This window comes from Pteropus medius, unplaced genomic scaffold, assembly GCF_902729225.1.
Source record: "Pteropus medius unplaced genomic scaffold, Ma_sr-lr_union100, whole genome shotgun sequence".
In the NCBI taxonomy this organism is placed as follows: Eukaryota; Metazoa; Chordata; class Mammalia; order Chiroptera; family Pteropodidae; genus Pteropus; species Pteropus medius.
Window position 1 is genome coordinate 2,557,617 of NW_024350399.1, and position 23,959 is coordinate 2,581,575.

At 35.8% G+C, this 23,959-nt stretch overlaps 1 protein-coding gene across 1 annotated transcript in view; it reads left to right on the forward strand.

Moving 5' to 3' along the window:
- The first annotated feature begins 799 nt into the window (after window positions 1–799).
- Window positions 800–23,959, forward strand: part of LOC120584304 (olfactory receptor 10J3-like) — a 168,134-nt gene continuing 144,974 nt past the window's right edge. The window contains 3 exon segments of the mRNA XM_039840014.1: window positions 800–1,187; window positions 1,189–1,379; window positions 1,381–1,604. Of these exon segments, the coding sequence (XP_039695948.1) occupies window positions 1,110–1,187; window positions 1,189–1,379; window positions 1,381–1,604 (493 nt within the window). The 5' untranslated portion in view covers window positions 800–1,109.

A 23,959-nucleotide genomic window follows, 5' to 3' on the forward strand; every position in this document is an offset into this window, starting at 1 on the left:
GTTTAGTGGGAGTGAACATGGTGAAGCCAACTTTCATTGATATATGGGGAATGGGAAAGGAAGTCTATTTCAGTAATTCTGAAAATGAGAGGAAGAAAAACAATGGAATGGTCACTATAAAGAACCACTGAATACGCTGTGTGCTTCTTACACAGGTGTGTATTTTTCTTTTTGATAGATGAGACTAGTGTATTCTGTTTCTCATCATTATATAAAATTCTGTGCTCACCAGATTTTTAAAAATTAATAAGCCATTTGGCTCCAAGTACCTAGCAGACTCCTTCTCCTTTTCTCAATCTGGCGCTTCCATTCCCTTGTTCACACCTTGAATTGTCCTAACCCTTCTCTGTTATGGTAGAAACTAAACGAATTTCCTCAGTCACAGTTCTCTTTTGCTGACTTCAGTTTTTAAAGGACTATTAGAGTCAACAAAAAAGATCTCTTTGGTAGGACTTGAGTGAACAATTTCAGTGGAGTGATCACAGCAGAAGTGTCTTGGTAGTTGTTCTGTTTGAGGATATGATGACATGTTTGGACCATATTATGCCTCAGAAATGAGGTTTTTAGATTCAGAACTCAGCTGAAACACCATGTAAAAGTCCTTCATGACCCTGTCACCAAATCCAGTAACCACTTCTCAAAGTTTGTATTTTTTGACTACTTAATTCTGCTATGTCATTTCTCCCTGAAACTCTCATCTTTATGGTTTTCTTGACATGCACCTTACTAGTAAGCCCTTTGTTAACTCAGTTTGGTTTAAGTGGTGGATATCATTACTGATTGGGATACAGAGCACGACTCTCTCCTTGCTCCTCTGTTCCCCTTTCTAACGTAAGCATGATATGTGTGAGATGAACATTTGCTCAGAAGTCTCCATGCACAGGACATAGTTTCCTCCACAGTGATAATATTCATATATATAAGCCCCAGAAAGGCACAGTAGTTTTATCTTTTTATGCGCAAGGGTGTTAAACATTAACTCTCTGGTCATAAAGGAGAGAACTGGGCTCAGTTCAGCTATTATTTGTCTCTTATTCTAAAGTCCAATTCTGATGGGAATTATCCCTTTGATGACCCCTTTTATTGCTTTTAGACACTGAGGCACCAGCATGCAGAAAAAGAACTTCACAGAAGTAGTAGAATTCATCTTCTTGGGATTCTCTATCTCTGGAAAACACCAGACAACCAATGCTCTTTGTGGTTTTCTCAACTATCTACATTTTAACTCTAGCTGGTAACATAACCATTGTGACCACCAGCTGCATTGACCATTATCTCCACACTCTCATGTACTCCTTCTTGAGCATGCTAGTTAGTTCAAAGACAGTATACACATTGGTCATTGTCCCACGAATGCTTTCTAGTCTCATTTTTTATAAACTTTTTGGCAGGCTGTGCAATACAGATATTCTTTTCTGTCATCTTGGCCACTAATAATTGCTTTCTACTCCCAGCAATGAGCTACGACTGCTTTGTGACAATCTGCAACCCTCTAAGGTACACAGTTATCATGAGCAAAGGGAAACATGCTAGGTTAGTATGTGGGTCCTTTGGCATTGGTCTGGTTATGGCAGTCCTTCAGATAATAGCCACATTCAATTTTCCCTTCTATGACATAGTGGCAGACCACTTCTTCTGTGATATTTACCCAGTCATGAAACTTTTACGCATTGATACCACTATCAATGAGACAAGCAATTATGATATAAGTGCATTTATGATTTTTGTGTCTTTGAGCCTGATCTCCATATCCTACATTCTTATGATCTCCTTCATCCTTAAGATTGTCTCAGCCAATGACCAGAAGAAGACCTTTTCCAACTATGCCTCCCACCTCACTGTGGTCATTGTTCATTACGGCTGTGCCTCCATTGCCTACCACAAGCTTAAGTTAGAACACTCAATAGACCTCTCTCTATAACTTACATTACTCCTTTGCTGAACCCTGGTGTTTATAGTCTGAAAAACAAGTTCAAGGATACCCTCTACAGAGCTGTGGGCAAAAACATTTCTTAACAGATTGAATCTTTTTGTTAGGAGATTTTAGCCTAGTGTAATGTGTGTCTACTCACAAATATAGCACAATACACAAGTTTATCAAATACAATGTTTAGAATATGTCAGAGAGTAAATGCTTTTCTTTTTCATGGTCTAGGAACAAGGCAGAAAACAAAATTTATGCTATGGTGAATTTTGTTACCAGATACAAGAATAATTTTAAGCTGAATTAAGACTACTTGTTTCTCTGCAAACAAGTAGTTTTGAAACCTTTTCTGGCCCACAGTTTACCTGGCTCTTCTCAGACAGTGAGATCCGTGACCTAGTCTGGTAAGGAGATGTGGAAAAGAAGCAGTTGGAACATATATGGAAGGGGTCTTAGGAAAGTAAGCAGCAGAGACAGCCAGAAGATAGCTTTTATTCACAGGAGGTAAATCACTTGCCCTGCAATTGTCAATTCATAATGGGTTTCCGAAATTCTTGTTTATTAAAAAATGAACAGCTTCAGCGTAAAGGGTCACTTCTTCCATTATCCAGCCATGTTTGCTTCTTAAATAGTAATCATTTTTATGTGTATTCCTTCCTTCTGTGCAATCAAGGCAAAAATTTCTGTTGTTTTCTAGAGACTAGCTAAGTAGAGAGAGAACATATTAGTGTCTTTTCTCTGTAACTGCACTCTTATCCAGATGCACTTTTAATAAAGACTCTTCTCTTTTCAACCTATGGAAGCTTTTTAGATTTCTAATTTATATTTAGTAGCTGCAATGACATTGAATTAGTTTTCTAATTCAAATGCCATTAAATTTCCTGCTTTTAGTACACAGTGCAAACTTCATATTTCTCCTGATATTTATATAGAAATAGGCATAATCATGCTACATCATTTTATGTCCTCAATGAGGAAGATTGTTGGAATATTTTGTTTTATGGATCTTCCCACCAGAGTTGGTCTCTACTCTGAGAAAGAGCTGGAAGACACAGAGACACAGATATGGAAACATCTATTTTCACACACTCCTGGCTCCCATTGTTATATTATGCCCAGATTAGTTTCTATCTCTTACTTTCCAGTTTTATTTCTCTGTTCTGAACCACAGAAATAGTACTATTATATCTTCTAGGTGACCTGTAATTTTCTTTCTGTTCTATAGATCCCTATAAAGGCTGAGGTTTCTTTGTACAGTCCCTTGCGGCAGACCGTCATATTTGGGTGACATCATAACTGATGTCAGTGTCTCCCTGATAACTAGAACCTGATTTCTCTCTAGAAAAGGTGTCTCAACCTGAGTTTTACAGTTCCCTAAGGAGTACTTGGATAGGTTTCAGAGGGTTTTTGAACTTTTTGATACTATTCACTGAATTTTGAGCACAAGTGTGAATGTGCTTTTTCCATCATATTTTTAAAGAATTTTCTCTGGTATAAGTATTTCTTCCATTAAATCCCAGCAGAAGTAGACCATTTGCTTCTACAATTTTTAAAAACTCTCTTAGAGAAGTGCTCTTTGACCATGTCCATTTTTGCCTATATGGGCACTGCTATTTTTCATTTACTTGGGGAAATGGAAGGTGTGAGTGGTTCTCAGTTAGGAGTTGAAGGATAATGGGTGGTGGATGGATATCAGAAGGCACATGTGTTTTTCTTTTTTGGGAGTTCTCTTGCCTTTTCCCATTCCCTAAGTATTTAAACATCCTCCTTGCCTCTCCCCGTCATACCTCATGAATGAGTGAATTCCCCACTAGCCCAACAGCCAGACCACAAGGAAACCTACAGAACAAAGGAAGATTCCTGCTGAGATTACTAACAAACCATTCACCCACACCAAGAAGGGGAAACAGAGTCTTTAAGTATACCCTACACAAAATAAACCCAAACATTCATTCCCTACAGGGAACCTATCTATAGAATAAAGGCTGGAGATTGCCAGCAGGCTTTCTTGATACATACCCATGTCTTTCACATCTTTCCCACTATATACTCACACCATCAAAGGAAAATAGGTAAACAAAATCTTTAAAATGTAATTCATAGACACTAAGAATGATATATAAACTGAATTCCCTAAACACTCGTGATCTTTGTCTGTCTGTTTGTCTGTTTGTCTTTCAGTCTGTCATTTTTCTCCTGGTCTTTTCTCTCGGTCTCTCTGTCCTTTTTGGCTCTCTCATTCTTTGTCTCTGAGAGACCACATTCTGTCTATGAAGTGTCATGTCTTCTCTAATAAACTTTCCTTTTGACTCTAACTCTGGCATGGGTTTGAATACTTTCCTGCACTCAGTCAAGAACCCTCCCTCTCTAGGTGCAGGACTTGAATCTCCACTTTTTGAAATGTTCTATTTCATTCCTTATCTTAGGACACAGAGTGTATTGAAGATCATGAATTTATCTATCTATCTATCTATCTATCTATCTATCTATCTATCTATCTATCTATATCTATCTATCTATCTATCTATCTATCTATCTATCTATCTATCTATCTATCTATCATCTATCTATCATCTATTTATTTATTGATTTTTCATGCATAGATACCAAGATTGTCTTTATTTTCTTTTTCTTTTTCTTTTTTGCCATTTAAAAATTTTTTTTAACATTTTACTTTTTAATTTTTCCCCCTCTCCCCTCTCCTCTCCTCCCCTCTCTCTGGTAACCACTAGTCCATTGTCCATGTCCATGAGTCTCTGTTTGTTTGTCCTGTTCATTTGTTGCTTTTAGGTTTATATCCCACATATAAGCGCTATCATGTGATTTTCAACTTTTTCTATCTGGCTTATTTCGCTTAGTATGATTATTTCAAGGTTCATTCATGTTGTTGCAAATGGCAGTATTTCATCTCTTCTTATGGCTGAGTGATATTCCATTGTATATATATACCACAGCTTCTTTAGCCAATCATCAATCAAAGGACATTTCAGTTGCTTCCATGTCCTGGTCACTGTGAATAATGCAGCTATGAACATCGGCATGCAAATATCTTTTTGGATATGGGTTTTCAAGTCTTTGGGGGTAAATACCCAGCAGAGGGATAGCTGGATCATATGGTAGTTTTTTTGAGGAACCTCCATACTATTCTTCACAGTGACCATACCAATTTGCAGTCCCACCAGCAGTGTATAAGGGTTCCTATTTCTCTACATCCTCCCCAACATTTGTTATTACTTGTCCTGTTGATTATAGTTATTCTAACAGGTGTGAGATGGCATCTCATTGTGGTTTTGATTTGCATTTCCCTAATAGCTAGCAATGATGACCACCTTTTCATATGTTTGAAGGCCATTTGTATGTCCTCTAGGAAGAAGTGTCTGTTCAGGTCCTCTGCCCATTTTTTGATTGTGTCATTTGTTTTTTTGTTGTTATTGAGTTGTATGAGTTCTTTGTATATTTTGGATATTAGGCCCTTATTGGAGGCATTGCTTACAAATATATTTTCCCATTCGGATGGTTGTCTCTTTATTTTCTTGATGGTTTCTTTTGTTGAGCAGAAGCTTTTTAGGTTGATGTAGTCCCATTCATTTATTTTAGGTTTTACTTCTCTTGCCTTTGAGGTCAAATTCATAAAATCCTCTTTAAGTGCAAGGTCCTTGAGTTTAGTTCCTATGTTTTCTTCTATGCATTTTATTGTATCAGGTCTTATATTCAGGTCCTTAATCCATTTTGAGTTAATTTTGGTGTGTGGTGATAGACAACAGTCTAATTTCATTCTTTTGCAGGTGGCTTTCCAGTTTTCCCAGCACCATTTATTAAAGAGGCTTTCCTTTCTCCACTGCATGTTTTTGGCCGTTTTGTTGAAAATTATTTGTCCATATAAATATGGATTTACTTTTGGACTCTCGATTTTGTTCCACTGGTCCATGTGTCTGTTTTGCTGCAAGTACCATGCCATTTTGATTACTGTTGCTTTGTAGTATAATCTGAAGTTGGGCAGAGTGATACCTCTAGCCTCGTCCTTTTTATTCAGGATGGCTTTGGCAATTTGGGGTCTTTTGTGCTTCCATACAAATCTGATGATTTTTTGTTTTATTTCTCTAAAAAATGCCGATGGGATTTTCATGGAGATTGCATTAAATCTGTATAATGCTTTAGATAATATGATCATTTTAACTATGTTGAATCTTCCAATCACAATAACATGGAATTTCTTTCCATTTCTTTGTATCTTCTTCTATTTTTTTTTAATAGGGTCTTATAGTTTTTATTATATAGGTGCTTTTTTTTTGCAATTGCAAAAGGAATTATTTTTTCACTTCTTTTTCTGACACTTCATTATTAGAATATAAGAATGCTGTGGATTTTGAACTTTAATATTGTATCCAGAAGCTTTACTGTATTTGCTTATTGTTTTTAGTAGTGTTCTTATGGAGTCTTTAGGGTTTTCTACATAGAGAATCATGTCATCCTCAAATAGTGACACTTTGACTTCTTCGTTTCCTATTTGGATGCCTTTTATATCTTTCTCTTGCCTGCTTTCACTCGCTAGGACCTGCAATGTTATATTGAATAAGAGTGGCAATAGTGGACAGCCTTGCCTTGTTCCTGATCTTAGAGAGAAGGGTTTTAGTTTTCCACCATTAAGTATAATGTTGGCTGAGGGTTTGTCATAGATGGCCTTTATAATGTTAAGGTACTTTCCTTCTATACTGATTTTGTTGAGTATTTTTATCATAAATGGATGCTGTATCTTGTCAAAGGCTTTTTCTGCATCTATTGATGCGATTATATGATTCTTATTTTTTAATTTGTTTACATGGTGTACCACGTTAATTGATTTGTGTATACTGAATAATCCCTGTGTCCCTGAGATGAGGCCCACCTGATTGTGGTGTATAATCTTTTTATATGTTGCTGTATTCAATTCACTAGTAACTTATTTAGGATTTTTGCATGTGTGTTCATAAAAGATATTGGTCTGTAGTTTTCTTTTTGTGTGTTATCTTTACCAGGTTTCAGTATCAGAGTAATATTGGCCTCATGAAATGAGTTGGGAAGTATTGTCTCCTCTTCGATTTTTTGGAAGAGTATGAGGAGAATAGGTATTAAATGTTCTTTGAATGTTTGGTAGAATTCACTGGTGAAGCCATTTGCTTCCTGACTTTTACTTTTTGGTAGGTTTTTTATGATTGTTTCAATTTTCATACTGCTGATCAGTCTATTTAGATTTTCCAGATCTTCTTGATTCAGTCTAGGAAGGTATTTTTTCTAAGTACTGGTCCATTTCTTCTAGGTTATTAAATTTGTTATTATATATTTTTCATAGTATTCTTGCACGATTCTTTGTATTTCTGCAGTGTCAGTTGTAATTTCCCCTCTTTCATCCCTGATTTTGTTTATTTGTGTCCTTTTTCTTTTTTCTTTAGTGAGTCTAGCCAGAGGTTTGTCAATTTTATTAATCTTCTCAAAGAACCAGCTCTTTGTTGCATTCATTTTTTCTATTGTTTTGTTTTGTTTTCAATTTCATTTATTTCTGTTCTAATTTTGATTATTTCTTTCCTTCTGCTGACTTTAGGCCTCATTTGTTCTTCCTTTTCTAGTCTTTTAAGATAAAGCGTTAGGTTGTTTATTTGGGCTCGTTCCTGTTTTTGGAGATAGGCCTGTAATGATATGAACTTTCCTCTTATGACCTCTTTTGCCATGTCCCAAAAGTTTTGATATGTTGTACTATTGTTACCATTCGTTTCTATGTATCTCTTAATTTCTCTTTTTATTTCTTCCCTGACCCAGTTATTCTTCAGTAAAATGTTGGTTAATCTCCATTTATTTACTGTTCTTCCTGATTTTTTTCTGCAGTGGATCTCTAGTTTCAAAGCATTATGATCAGAGTATATAGTTGGTATGATTTCAACCCTCTTCTATTTGTTGAGACTATTTCTGTGTCCCAGTATGTGGTTGATTCTTGAGAAAATTCCATGTACACTAGAGAAGAATGTATAAGCCGCTGTTTGGGGATGAAAGGCTCCGTAAATGTCAATTATATCCAGTTGGTCTAATGTGTCATTTAAGGATGTTATTTTCTTATTGAGTTTTTGTTTGGATGATCTGTCTATATCTGACAGTGGGGTATTTAGGTTTCCTACTACGATAGTGTTTTGGTCTGTTTCTCCCTTTAGTTCTGTTAGTAATTGCTTTACATATTTCGGGGCTCTCTGATTGGGAGCATAGATATTAATAAATGTTATGTCTTCTTGGTGCATGACTCCCTTTATCATTATTACGTGTCCCTCAGTTTCTTTCTTTATCTTTTTTATTTTGAAGTCTATTTTGTCTGATATTAGTACCACTCCTCCTGCTTTTCTCTGAATGCTGTTTGCTTGAAATATCGTTTTCCACCCTTTAACTTTGAGTCTATATTTGTCTTTGGAGCTGAGATGTGTCTCCTGGAGGCAGCATATGGTTGGGTTTTGTTTTTGATACATTCTGCAACTCTATGCCTTTTTATTTGTGAGTTCAATCCATTTACATTTTGGGTGATTATTGAATATGAAGTCTTCTTATAGACATTTTATCTTTTGCTTTCTGGTAGCTTGGTGTTTCCATTGCTTCCTTGACCTTGTGTTTCTGTTTTCTTTATTTTGGTTAACTTTTGTGGATTTTGTCTCTGATTCTTCTTGTATTTTGTTATATACTTCAGTTCTGAATCTATGATGCATGGTTACCATTACAAATTTGAGAAAGATAGTTATATATATACAGCCATCCGTTTTCTTCTGCATGTACTTTATCTCCTTTCCCTTTTGTGAATTTGGATCTTTGAATCCTTCAGTCATTGTTATCTCAATTTGTTTTTATGTATGCTGAACGTTCATTACTATCTTGCTGTATTAATTCTCTTATTATTCAAGCTTATAATGCCCTGTTCTTAGTAAAGGTTGCACTCCTCTGCTTCTGTTTGCCTGATAGTCACTTTACTCCTAATTACATATTTTTGTTGTTGTTATTTTGTTTTAGGTGCGCTGACCTCCTTCAGAATTACCTGTAGTGCAGGCCTCGTAGTAGAGAATTTCCTCAATTTTTATATATCTGGAAAGGTCTTAATTTCTTCTTTATATCTAAAGGAGAGCTTAGCTGGATACATTATTCTAGGCTGGTAGTTCCTTTCACTTAATAGTTTGAATATTTGATTCCATTCCTTTCTGGCTTGTAAGGTCTGCGCTGAGAATTCTGATAATAATCTAATGGATTTTCCTTTATACGTTACCATTTTCTTCTCCCTGGCGACCCTGAGAATTCTATCTTTGCAACTGATTTTTGATAACTTTAATACAATGTATTTTGGTGAAGGCCTTTTTGGGTTGAGATAATTGGATGTTCTGTTGACTTCTTGAATTCCAAGCTCCAGCTCACTCTTTAGATTTGGGAAATTCTCATCCACTATTTGAAAATGCTTTCTAATCCTTGCTCCTTTTCTTAGCCTTCTGTTAATTCCCATTATTCTTATGTTTCCTCTCCTGTTGGTATCAGTAGTTCTTGTATTTCTTTTTCTTTTTCTTTTTCATTCTTCGATTTCTCTCTTCTTCCTTCTGATTTATTTCTAGATTTCTGTCTTCGACATCACTGATCCTTTCCTCTATTTGATTGACTCATTTGGTTGTTTCTTTTTGAGGGTTTCAATCTCCTTACTCTTCTCATCTAGTTGTTTTTGTGATTTCTGAAATTGTTGATATGACTCATTTTGGAACTTCGTTTTTTCAGAAGTACTGTCCTGAATTCTCTGTCACTGAAGTTGCATATTTCTATGTCTGTAAGCTCATTTTCTGGAGATTTTTCTCTTTCTTTCTGAGATGCCTTGTCACCTTGTTGTTTATAGTGATTAATGGACTATTTTTCCAGCTGGGCATTAAAGGATGTGTATTCTGTTCTTTTTCCAGAAAGAAGAGTTATTATATAAAGGTCTCTCTTTAGCCTGCTGCAAAGATGGCACTCTTTATTTGGTTTTCAGTAGGAGGCGTCTAAGCCTCTTGGATCCCTAACAGTTTCACTAGTGTTTGTTCAGATTCCCCTGGGGCTCAGTGGTGATCTGTCTTGGAGGATATTAGGGGAGGGGTCCTCTGGGTGGGCTGGAGGTTCGTGGCTGCAGTTCAGCCTCAGTTTTGCAACCACAGTCGGTAAGAATCAACTGTTGTTTCTCTGCCAGCTGCTTCTCTGCTCTCTGCCCTGATGACTGGGCCCTACAGCCCATCAGTCACGGGGAGCCCACAACCCTCCCAGGCTTGGATGTTCAGGGAACTTGCAGCACAAACTTGCTGCTCCTTCTCTCCTCCCCCTCTTCCTGCAGGGAGCTCCAGAGGCTGCGAGAGGTAGCCTCAATCTCTGCAGCATTAGCTCAGATTCCCCTGGGGCTCCATGGTGTTCTATCTCGGAGAGTATGCGGGGAGGGGCCTTCTGGGTTGGGAGTTGGGGGCTGCAGCTCAGCCTCAGTTTGGAACCAAGGCCGGTGAAAATTAACTGTTGTTTCTCTGCTGTGCAGTCCCACTTCTCTGCTTTCTGCTCTGATGACTGTGCCCTGTTGCCAGCTGCTAAGTCCTGGCACTTCCTGGCAGGGCTGGTCAAGGAAGTCTCCACACTTTCATCCCTTCCCCTCCTCCCGCGGCTGCGAGAGGCAGCTTTTTTATTTGTCCCAGTCCACCGCCCAATACCCAGGGTTCTGACCTGTGGTAGCTCTTATGCACAGATCCTATGCTCATACGTGCTGGTGTGCAGTTTGGTGGGTTTTTTTTGAGTTTTAGATGTTCAGCTTATTGTTGTTTCAAGGGAAGAGATCTGAGGACGTCTCTCATTCTGCCATGTTTTCCCAGAATTCTGATCTTATATTAAAATGTTTACTTCTGAATTAAATGACCCATGGAAGAAAATTTAACTTTGAGTGGTGAACACACAATGCAATATACATGTGACGTATACTTGAATTATATACATGAAACCTATAATATTTTATTAACCAATGTCACCCCAATTAATTTAATAAAAATGACCTACATCCTAGTATTTTATGAATTTTGTATTAGTATTTTATGATTTCTGACTTCTTTAATGATTCAGTTGTTAACATCAACAAATATGACATGTCCACTCTGAGTATTAGGTGATGAGTTAAGCACTAGAGATGTAGAGAGAAGTAAGACCCAAGCCTTGCTTTTGATCAGTTAATCTACTTGCAACCTATTTCAATACAGTATGATTAGCACAACACACAGAGTACTGTGGAATCTTAGAGAAGAAAATGGCCTAATTTAGCTGGTGACTTCTATTCTTGCATATATTTGTAAGAGCACATATTAAATGAGTTTGGCAAGTTCATACATTCTCTAAGGAAGCTTCCTGATATTGCACCTACTCAAAGACAGCAAATGCACCAAGATTAATAAATTCAGAATTTCTATAATGTATCTTGCACAATGTCCAGTGTACATTTACTGAATGCACGAGATGAGAACAAACAGAAAAATGTAACCTATAGTCAAGAGAAAAGCAGTCTATATAAATCAATCTTAAGATGACTTAAATTAGTAGTTAGAGACTTAAAGGCGGCTAGTATAATGGGTTCAAAGTTCCCTGCAGGATAGACTTATCTCTGTGAACTACACTGTCATCACCACCCCCCACTCCCACTAAAACCATAATGAACAAATAAATGTTGAATCTCAGTCAAGAAATGACAGATGTAATAAGAAATAGTATTTATAAAACTGAAATTTTAAATATTTGAAATTAAAAATGTATTAATTTGCTCAGTTGAACAAATGAATAGATCTAAGTTAAATAAAAAGAGAAATAGACAAATCTACAATTCAGATTGGAGGTTTCAATACTTTTCTCTTAACAATTAATTGAATAGATAAAAAATAAGCATAAAAAATAGCTGTTCCAGTTTCAATCAACTTGACCTATTTACAAGTGAACTATTAGGTGTAATAAGAGTGAAAGAAGATATGCCCACTTCCACCCCTTAACTCCTGGACCAATGAGCTCAGGCTATATAATTGTGTGCTTCAAAACATATACTGCTTGCTTTAAAACAGAACCCCATCATTTCAAGATATCTATCAACTGGTGATGTAACCAAGTCATTAGTATACCATGCATCTTTCAATTCATAAGCTATTTCTGGATGATGAACTATATGGTAAGACTAGTTAATTACACAGACATGTGTCCTTTGCTCTACTTCCTTTACTGTGAAATGAGTTTCTTGATCAGATGCAATGCTATGGGAAATGCCACAGTGGTGGTTAAGGCATTCTGAGTGTCCACAGGTTGTAGTGCTGGCAGAATGAAATATTGTAAATAAAGAAAATAAATTCATTTCCAGAATATGTGTCTATTCCAGCAAAAACCTTTTCATGATGAAAGAGGTTCAGTACAATAAACCTCTTACCAGGCTTGTTTTTACAAAGAATAATGCCATATTTAAGGCCTATTAGTGATGTCTGCTCTCAGTAGATTAAATGCTCAAAAATAGTGTTAGCTAGGTCAGCCTTGGTAAGGGGAAGTCTATATTGTTGAGCTCATGTACAGTCTCCATCCTTGCCAGTATGGCCACTTTGTTCATGAAATCTTTGAACAAACTCTGAAGTAGCTGGGGTAAAAGGCTGAATGACATCCATAGAACATGTCATTTTGTCTATTTGACCTCTATATAAACCTTCGCTTTGACTGATGGTCAAAGTAATATTTTGAGTCTCAATATATCAGCATCAGTTCAGAGCCAATGCCAAGTAATCTTTGGAAGATCTGGGCATTTTCTAATCATCAGTGCAGTCACTCTAGTATAAGACACAAGTCTTATGCTGGAAGGTTATTGAAAGATTTATAGTGTGTATTTGCATTAATGATGCAGGATATTTGGTCCCCTTTTCAATCAAGGGATTCTGAATCTGTGAATTGATATTGGTTTGGAAACTGGTTGAGAGTCTGTGATGCTCCACTGTGTTGACTCAAGTCAGATGATAGATGTAGTGTTAGCTCAGGTCTTACCCAAAGTAGGTTGGTTGGTTCAAGTGGTCTTTTTCTCAGTTCTTGACTGTAAAATAAGAATAGACATACTTAGCAACTGATGAGTCCCCACAGTGGTAGAAAGTATTTCTCTCCCCACTAAGATAATAAATGAGAGACAATATCACATTACTATGGAAATTGTAGCAATTCATGGCACCATAAAAGACTTGAAAAGAGCAGGGCTGGTAATACCCATCTCATCCCTATTTAATCTCTCTAATTTGGCCCATGAAGAAGTCAGATGTATATTAGAGAATGACTATCTGCTATTGTAAATTTAATCAGCTTGTGATACCAATTGCAGTTGCTACTCCAGATATAGTATCTTTACTGGAGTAAATGAATACAATACCTGTCACTTAGTATGTAGCTATTGACCTGGATAATGACTTTTTTCTATACCAATTTTAAGGACAACCAGAAGTAGTTGCTTTTACCTGGCAGGACCAATAGTATATATTTCACAGTCTTGCTTTAAGGTTATGATAATTCTGTTGCTCTCTATGATAATGCAGACCACAGAAATCTTACTTGTCATGACATTTCATAAGACATCACACTTATCAACTATGTTGATAAAATTGTGCAAATTAGATATGTTGAACAGAAAGTAATAATTACTTTAGATGCCTTAGTAAGACATACATAAAAGATAGGGTAAATTCTAGTTCTATAGCAATCAGGGTTCAATTAGAAGATAAAAACCACACAGTAATTTAAATAAGGAGTTTAATATAAAAATTTATCAACTACAACAAAGAATTGGAGCTATGAGGTTTTGGATAACAATTAGCAAAGATAATTTTAAAGAATATAGGGACAGGAGATATAAGGAATAGCCACTATTTCCATGGCTAAGATTGCGTAGTACGGGAAAACAAAGTTCTTTGAAATTTTTACTGTTCTTATAAAAACTTCTGTCTCTTGAACCATGAAAATGTATATGATATAAGAGTAGAATGTTTGCTTTCATTTCCTGTGGGAACATTTTACTTTTTACATACAGTAAGGATTAGATTTGAAGCTATTTGTTTCTCCAGCAGTGGAGTTAATTGCTTCCATACAATAAAGCTCCTCTTATCCCCCAAGAAGCCTACTAGTTACATTTTTGGTTGGGAACCTAAACTAAAGCATTATCATCTTGCTTGTTTACATTTCAAAAAGGGTGGAGCCTGAAGCCATGAAGAAATTTCTAGGTTGTAAAAGCTACTGGTTTTATCTTCCCTTTGGAGAAATTTATTTATATACCAAAGGATTTAAGTAAGGAACTTTTCAATCCTGTCTCCAAGGAGACTCTTTCAGAAGGAGAGGGAGAAAAATAGTCTCTTTCTCCCTTACATATTTCTCCATCTCTTACATACAGAGTGATCCTAACATTTGTGTAGGATAGACTTTCCATCTGGTTTTTATCATATCACTCTGTAGAGTTGCAAATGTGGAGAGAATAATGCTCCAATGTTATTTTGACAGTAGATTGTGCAGTAAGCATAATAATAAATCTACTCTGACTCAGAAACTTCTTGTATACATCCAGAAAAAGTTAATAAACATGAATATTAAAAACCTGACAAGCACTCAAGGAAGAGCGCAACACTCCCTGCATGAGGGCTGAAATTTAAACTTCATCGGAGAGGGCACAGCATTGATCCACTGTATGACAGAGACATTACAATGTGCTGTTCTGAAGACTGTGTCTTGCTGGAGGCACTCCATTACGCAAACGAAGATGCTGAGGAAAACTGCTTGTTGCTGGGTGGAATTGATTGCCATGCATTGCAGGAGCTGAATGCTGAGGAAGCTGCCCATGTTGCAGGGACTTTGTGCTGGTGAAACTAATTTATGCTGGAAAATATGCCAAGCGGAGCACATTTGAACCAGGAATGAAAGTCCCTGCTTCTTGCAATGTGTTTGTGGTGTTCATTATTGTCAAAGTTCAACACTGTGCCTGCTGTTAAGGGCCCAGCTCAATTTCTTCAGAGCAAGCAATGAAGGGAAATTTGAAGTCGAAGGGCAATAAATTATAAAACATGGCATAGGGAGGTAAAGTCTAAGCAGAAGACAGAGACTAATTGAGTTGAAGAGACAAAAATTAAAATTTAGAGCCGGCAATGTGGTTAGAAATTGTAGGGCAGAGTATAAGAGAAGAGAAAGCTGTGTAAAATAAGAGCTCCAGAAATATGCATAAGCATCTCTTGGTTTTTAGCAGAATATTAAGCTATGCATACTCTGGGCAAGACACAATAAAGCTGGCAAAGAACAAATAAATAGAAATTCTGAAGTTTACCCTTGGCTGTGAGACATTGGTGTCTGATCAGCTAAAACTGAGAAACTTAACTACACACCTTGGGCCTCAACTGAGACCCCAGTAAGACTATATGTTAGAAATAGGGATACTCTAACTATAAAGTTAGAAGACTAATGAGACATGATCTATCAAACATAAACAGATAGATCAAGAGGATCAAGCTTAATAGGGTCCACAAGTACATAACTGAACAAAATTCAATGCTCCTTAAAGGTATACAAGAAAAAAAATGCAATGCTCTACACATATAATTTTAAATCTCCAGCATTCAATAAAAAAAGAAAATTCAATATATGAAGAAGCAGAAAATCTCACTTATAGTCAGAGGAAAAATCAGTCAAAAGAAAGACAAAAATGAAAGTGATAACAGAATTAGTAGATAAGGATGTTGAACCAATTACAAAAATTACAAATATGTTCAAGCATTAAAAGAAAACATGAATGTAATGAGAAAAAAAATTGAAGATATAAAAGAACCAATGTAACTTCTAGGCACAAAAGAAATACATTATCTGAAATGAAAATTCCCTAGACAAGATTAATACCACATTAGAAACTCTAGAAAAAAAGATCATTGAAATTGAAGAAAAAACAATAGAAATTACCCCCCAAAGAGGACAAATGAAAGATCAAAAACAAACAGTAATCTTTGGGAAAAAAGTCAAACAGCCCAACATAAAGACAATTAAATTCCCATAAATAAAGAACAGAGAGTGAAAACCACAGTAAAAAATATTTGGATAAATATAGTAATATCATTTTTAATTTTGATAAAAATTATGAACCCACATAACAAGCAGTTCAATGAAATACAAGAGAAACACAGACAACACAACACATACCAAGACACATCCGGATCACATGGCTAAGACCAGAGATGGAGAGGGAAACATCTTAAAATAGCCAGGAAAAAGAAATTATGTACACAGGAATACAGAAAAAAAATTCAGACTTCTTGTTAAAAAACAATTCAAGTCAGAAGTCAAAGAAATAATATCTTTATAGTGCTAAACACCAAAGTCTGTAAACAAATTCTATATTCAGAGAAAATATAACTGAAAATGAGGCTAAATAAAGAATTTTTCAGGCAAAGCAAAACTAAAAGAATTTTGACTAATGTGCCTGCACCACAAGAAATGTTGCAAATTCTTCAAGCAGAAGGAAAATGATACCAAATGGAAATGTGGATGTATATAAAAGAATGAAAAAAGTCAGAAATAGTAAATAAGTGATAAATATAACGAAACTTTTTTATCATTGTAAAATTTCTTCTAAAGACTTATAGTGGAGTTTAAAACATGTAGAAATGAAATGCAAAGAACAGTAGCACAAAGGACAGGAGAGGGAAATAAAACTACACAGTTGTAATCTTATTATATGTGAGGTGGTATAATGTTTTATGAAGGTATAATTTGACAAGTTAAAGATGCATAATATAAACTCCTGAGCAACTACTAAAATGTAAAACACATAAATATGGTTAATAACTCCATATTGGAGATATGATAGAATTATAAAACATACTCGATTAATGCAAATAAGTCAAAATAAGAGGGAGAAATTGAACAAAGAGGAGATGGATCAAATAGAACAACTAATTAAATGGTAGATTAAACCCAACTGTATTAGGCTGATAGCTCTGAATACTCCAATTAAAATAGAGTTTGTCAGACAGAAAAAAGCAAGACTTACCTATATGTTTTCCATATGAAGCACAGTTCAAATATAAAGAAAAAGATAGATAAAAAGTAAAAGGATGGAAATATTATACCGTGCAAACACTAAATATAAGAACACTATACTGACTATATTAATGTAAGACTTATGAGATTTATTACCAGACATAAGAGGTATATTTCACAATGATAAAGGGGCAATCTATCAAAAAGATATAACAATCTTAATGTGTACACTACCTAATAACAGAGCTTCAAAACCCACAATACAATAACTGATAGATCTAATGGTAGAACAGCCAAATCTACAATTATAGTTGAAGATTTCAATAATTCCGTCACAATAATTGTTGTAACAAGTAGACAAAAAGTCAGAAAAATATATAGAAGACTTGGCTTGTTTCAGCCAATTTGATCTAATTGCTACTTACAGAACACTTCATCTAAAAAAAGCAGAACACACATTCTTTTCAACTGTTCATGAAACATTCACCAAGGTAGATCATTTTCTGGGCTTTAAAGAAAGTCTTAATAAATTTAAAAAGATTAAAATCATACAATGTACCTTCCATGGCCATAATGGAATTAAATTAGAAATAAATGAAAAAAATGCATATGGAAAAACCACAAGTATTTGGAAAGTAAACAACACACTTTTCAATATCTCATAGGTCAAAAAAGAAACCACAGGGATAATTGGGACATTTTTAGAATCGAATGAAAATGAAAACACAAGATATGAAAAATTTGTACAATAGAGTTAAAGTAGTTTTTAGAATTTTATGGCTTTGAATGCTTATATTGTTTAACAAGAAAAGTCCAGATTCAATAATCTAAACTTCTATTTTAAGAAGATAAGAAGAAAGAGGAAATTAAAGCCAAATTGAATATAAGAAAATAAATAATCAAGGTGAAAGCTAAAAATAAATGACAGAGAAAACAAACAAAAATAAAGTTAATGAAGCCAAAACATGATAATAAATAAATAAATTTTATAAACTTCTAGTCAGACTAACCAAGAAAGAAAAGAAAATACAATTAAAGTGGGAACATACTACAAATCTTGTAAATATTAAAGGATTAAGAAAAGAAGAGTATGAGAACATTTGTTCAATTAATTCTACCACCTACACAAAGTTGATAAAATCTTTGAAAGTCACAGATGACCATATTTTACCTAAGAGAGGTTCTAGACTAAATGGCAGAGTAGGAAAACACTGTTCTTGCCTGCTCCCAAGACCACATTAAAATTACAACTAAATTATAGAACAATCAGCCTGGAGAAACATATAAAGACTGGTTGAACAGAACTCCTATAACTAAAGACATAAAGAAGAGGTCACATCGAGACTGGTAGAAGTGGCGGAGACACAAAACTGGCTGCACCCACACCTTGTGTGGCAGTCAAGATTTAAAAGGAATATTTCTGTTGCAGAGGTCCCCCCTAAAGAGTGAGGGGACCCAGCCCCACACTGGGCGCCCCAGCCAACGTTCCAGTGCCAAGAAAATCTAGCAGTGAAAGTCTGCAAGGATTCTGTCCATTTGGGGTGAAATGGAAGGCTGCAGGAAACATAGACATTCTCTCAAAGGGCTCAGACACAGACTTGCTCATAGGCACTCACCCTGGGCTCTGGCTGAGGAACAGTGACTTAAGAGGAGCCAGAGACATAAGAAAAGACTGAATTATGTGGCTTCAGGGCAAGGGCTGGAGGGAAAACTCACCATTTTCCCTGTGTTGAGCCCCCCACCCTTGTGCAGCCTACAAGAAGTCTCCATTTCGCCTGTGTTGAGCCCTTCCCACACATGACCGAATCTAAATCTTCATTGGCCTGGTGAGGTCCACTCACTTCACCCTGATGACTCCCTTGTACCTGGCTTCTACCAACTTACATACTGTATAAAGCTTTTTCAGTGGCTGAGCCTTACAGGCAGCCAGCTAGCAGCCTCAGGCCTTGGGGTGACCTGAACCTTTAGCTAAGTTGTTCTAGGCCAGGTACTGTGGCAGCTAGCCTCAGTTCACGGTGTGGCCTTTCCCACATGCCTCCAGGTCCAGCACAGGCAGAGACCAGCTGTGGATCACTTTGTAGCTTCTAACAGGTAGCCAGCCCCAGGCTGTTCACAGGCAGTTGCTGATCTTGACCTGCACAGGAACCCCTCATAAAAGGCCCCAGAACCAGCACACATGGTGGCCAGCTTCAAAGCACAACAGAACACCACTCAATTAGCTTCTCAAGTAGCACACCCAAAAGATAGTCTCAACAGGCACCAAAGCCCATTGGGGTGAATCCCACACTGTGGGGTCAGCCCCCACACTGTAGCTCATACACCCTAGGTGTGGTCACTACTCACAACCAGTCAGCCTGAGTGTCAACCCCACTCACTATAGTGTCAACAGCAATCAAGTCTCAACTACAACAAGAGGGCACACACGATCCACATAAGGGACTATCCCAAAGCACCTGGTACAGGTGATCAGAGTGATTGCACCACCGGTTCACACAAGGCATACCACATAAGGCCACCCTGCCAAGCTTGGGACATGTAGAAGATCTACATAATACATAGAAGATATACATAATACATAGAAACAAATACAGAGAGGCAGCCAAAATGAGAAAGTGGAAAAACATGTCTCAAATAAAAGAACAGGAGAAAACTCCAGGAAAGAACTAAATGAAATGGAGGCAATCAACCTACTAGATACAGAGTTCAAAACACTGTTTATAAGGATACTCAATGAATTTAGGAGAAGAATAAATTAATCTCAGTGAGAACTTCAACAAAGAGATAATAAGCATAAATAACAACAACAACAACAAACAACATAAAAACCGTAAAAGAGAACCAGCCAGAAATGAAGACTACAGTAACTGAAATGAAGACTACACAAGAAGGAATCAACAACAGATTAGATAAAACAGAGGATCAATAAGTGATTTGGAAGACAAGGTAGCAGAAAACAGTCAAAACAGCAAAAAGAAAAACAAGATTAAAAAATGATAATTTTTAAAGGATCTCTGGGGTAACATCAAATGTAACAACATTTGCATTATAGAGGTACCGGAAAAAGCAGAATGAGAAGATTGAGAATCTGTTAACTGAAATGACTGAAAACAACCCTAATCTGGTGAAGAAAATGGACATAAAAGCCCCAGAAGTGAAGAGAGTCCCAAACAAGATGAATCCAAACAGGCCCACAACAGGACACATCGTAATAAAATGGCAAAGGTTAAAAACAATGAGAGAATTCTAAAAGTGATCAGAGAATGGCAGCTAGTTACTTACAAAAAAGCTCTCATAAGACTGTCAGCTAATTTCTCAACAGAAACTTTGCAGGCCAGAAGGGATTAGCGGGAAACATTTAAAGTGATAAAAAGCAAGGAACTACACCAACACTACTCTATCCAGCAAGACTGTCAATTAAAATTGAAGGTGAGATAAAGAGCTTCTTAGACCAAAAAAAAAAAAAAGCTGAAGGAATTTATTTTCACCAAACCAGTATTCCAGGAAATGTTAGAGACTTCTTTAACCCATTTCCCATTTAGAAAAAAAAAAAGCGCAGCTTGCTGCAAGCATTAATTTAACATCATACATAGGAATGCTATGTTTTCTAGGATTTGACATTTTCAGTGATCGAGAATTACTATATTTTGTAAATGGAAATACAACTACTAAAAATAGAATGCTATAAATAGAATGATGTCATTTGTTTCCAAAGACTATCGATATACTAGAATGATGTGAAAATAATAATAAAAGGAATATAGTGGCAAACTTTGGGGGTAAGGTTAGTACTATAATCCATGAGTTATCTTAGGGTAGATGAGAAATGGGTTAAAAAGAAGGGGAGAAAAAAGTATAAATATAGATAAAATGTTAATAACAGTGTAACTATCAATAATCATTTTAAATGTAAATGAATTAAATGCTTCAATAAAAAGACATAGGATAGCTGAATGGATAACAAAACAAACAAACAAACAAACAAATAAGACCTGTACATATGCTGTCTACAAGAGACCCACTTCAGGTCAAAAGATACGCATGGAATGAAAGTGAAAGAATGGAAAAAGATATTTTATACAAATGAAAAGAAAAAGCTGGGGTAGCAATACTTACATCAGATAAAACAATCTCTAAAACAAAGGCTATAATAAGAAATAAAGAAAGAAATGTTATAATGATAAAGGAATCAATTCAACAAGACGATATAACCCTTGTAAACATTTAGGTACCTCATATAAGAACACCTAAATACATAAAGCAAATATTAACTGACCTAGGAGAAAGTTGACAATAATACTGTCACAGTAGGGGAATTTAACACACCATTGACATCAGACAGAAAATCAACAAGGGAACAGTGGTCTGTTCATCTAAAAATTAATATTTTTAGAGCAATTCACCCCAATGCAGAAAAATATCACTTTTTTTCAAGTGCATATAAGACATTTTTCAAGATAGACCACATGTTAAGACACTAAACAAATCTTAATAAATTTAAGAAAACTGAAATCAAATAAGTGTCTTCTCCGACCACAGTGGTATGAAACTAGAAATCAGTTACCAGAAAAAAACTGAAAAACACACAAACACATGGAGGCTAAATAATATGCTACTAAACAATAAATGAGTTAACAATGAGATCAAGGAAAATATTAAAAGATACCTTGAGACAAATGAAAATGAATACACGTGACTCAAAATCTATGGCATCCAGCATAAAGGGTCCTCAGAGAGAAACTCATAGCGATATAGGCCTACCTCAAGAAAAAAGAAAAATCTCAAGTAAACAATCTAACCTTACATTTAAAGAAACTAGACAAAAAACAGCAAACAAAGCCCAAAGTGAGTAGAAGGAAGGAAATAATAAAGATCAGAGGGGAAATAAATGAAATAGAGTCTAAAAAACCAATACAGCATATCAGTGAAATCAAGAACTAGTTCTTTAAAAAGATAAACAAAGTTGATAAACCTTTAACCAAATTCATCAAGAAAAAAGAAAGAGGACCCAAATAAATAAAATCAGAAATTAAAGGGGACAAGTGACAACAGACGCTACAGAAATACAAAAGATTATAAGAAAATAGTATGAGCAATCGTACACCAACAAATTGGACAATCTTGAAGAAACAGATAAATTCTTAGAAACATACAAGCTTCTAAGACTGAATTAAGAAGAACCAGAAAATCTGAACACAGTAACAAAAACTAACAAAATCTATTCAGTAATCACCCCCCCAAAATCAGAAAAACAAACAAACAACAACAACAAAACAAATCACACAAACAAAAGTCCTAGGCCAAATGCTTTCACAGGTGAATTTTTCCAAATATTCAAAGGTGAATTAACACTTATTCCTCTAAAATCATTTTAAAAATTTTAAGAGGATGGAAGATTCTCAACCTCATTTTATGAGGTCAAATTTTCTGATTCCAAAAACAGACAAAGACATTACAAAACAAACAAACAAACAAACAAACAAATAAACAAACAAAACTATAGGCCAATATCCCTGATGAACATAGATGTAAAAATTCTCAACAAAATATTAGCAAATTGAATTTATCAATTCATTGAAAAAATTATACACCATGATCAAGTGGGATTTATTCCTGGGATGCAAGTTTGTTGAATATTCGTGAACCTATTAATGTGATATACCACATAAACAAATTGGAACATCATAATTATATGATTTTAACAATAGATGTAGAAAAATATTTGACAAGATCCAGCATTCGTTAATGATAAAAACTCTCAGCAAAGGAGATAGAGAGAAGATAATTCCACATAATTAAGGCCATATATGACAAATCTACAGCTAACATCATATTCAAAGAGAAAAAAGCTAAAAGTGTTTTTCCTTAAGATGAGGAGGTCTACTTTCACCATTTTTATTCAAAATAGTATTGAAAGTTCTATCTATAGCAATAAAAAAAAGTGATCCAAATTGAAAAGGAAGAAGTAAAATTATCATTATTTGCAGATGACATAATGCTATATAGAGAGAACCCTTAAGAACCTACCAAGGAGTGATGTCAGAAACATGGTGGTGTGAGAGATGCTCCTAGATCTCTCCTCTTGAAACAACAAAAAGCTGAACATCTAAAACTCAACAAAAAACACCTAAAACGCACACCAGTACCTCTGAGTGTGGGATCTGTGCATAAGATCTACCATAGGTCAGAACCACTGGGTGTCAGGTGGTGGACTGGGAAAAACAAAGCCAGAGCACCCTATAGGAAGAGGAGGAAGGGAGAAGGTGCAGCTAGTTCCCTGAACAGCCCTGCCTGAGAGAGCTGTGAGCTGCATGCAGCCCGCGGCAGTGCCCAGTCATCAGGGCAGAAGGCAGAGAAATAGAGACAACAGAAAATCAGGGTGGCAGGGAAACAACAGTTGATTTTTACCAGCCATGGTTACATAACCAAGGCTGAGCCACAACCCCCAAATCCCAACCCTCACCCCGTATCCTCCGAGACGGAACACCGCGGAGTCCAAAAGAAGTCTGAGCAAACACTACTGAAACTGTCGCTAACACTAACAAGAACTGAGACTGAGGGTAGGGAGCCTGATTAAATATCTATAAGAAAAGAAAAGACATTATTAAGACTTTATATAAAGCAGATATCTAGGAAGCTTGAACACCACTTACTGGAAACCAAAAGAAAAACACCTTCTTTGCAACAGGCTAGGGACCATTATATAACAAAACTTCTTTCTGGAAAAAAAAAAAAAAAAAAAAGCAGAATATATTTCCATTAACGCCCAGGCAGAGAAATAGTCTATTAAACACCATGAACAACCAAGATGACAAGGCATCTCATAAAGGAAGACAAAAATCTCCAGAAAATAAGTTTACAGAGAGAGAAATATGCAATTTAAATGACAGAGAATTCAGGATGGTACTTCTGAAAAAACTTGGTGAGATCCAGAACGAATCATATCAACAATTTTAGGAACGAAAAAACAACAAGATGAGCAGAATG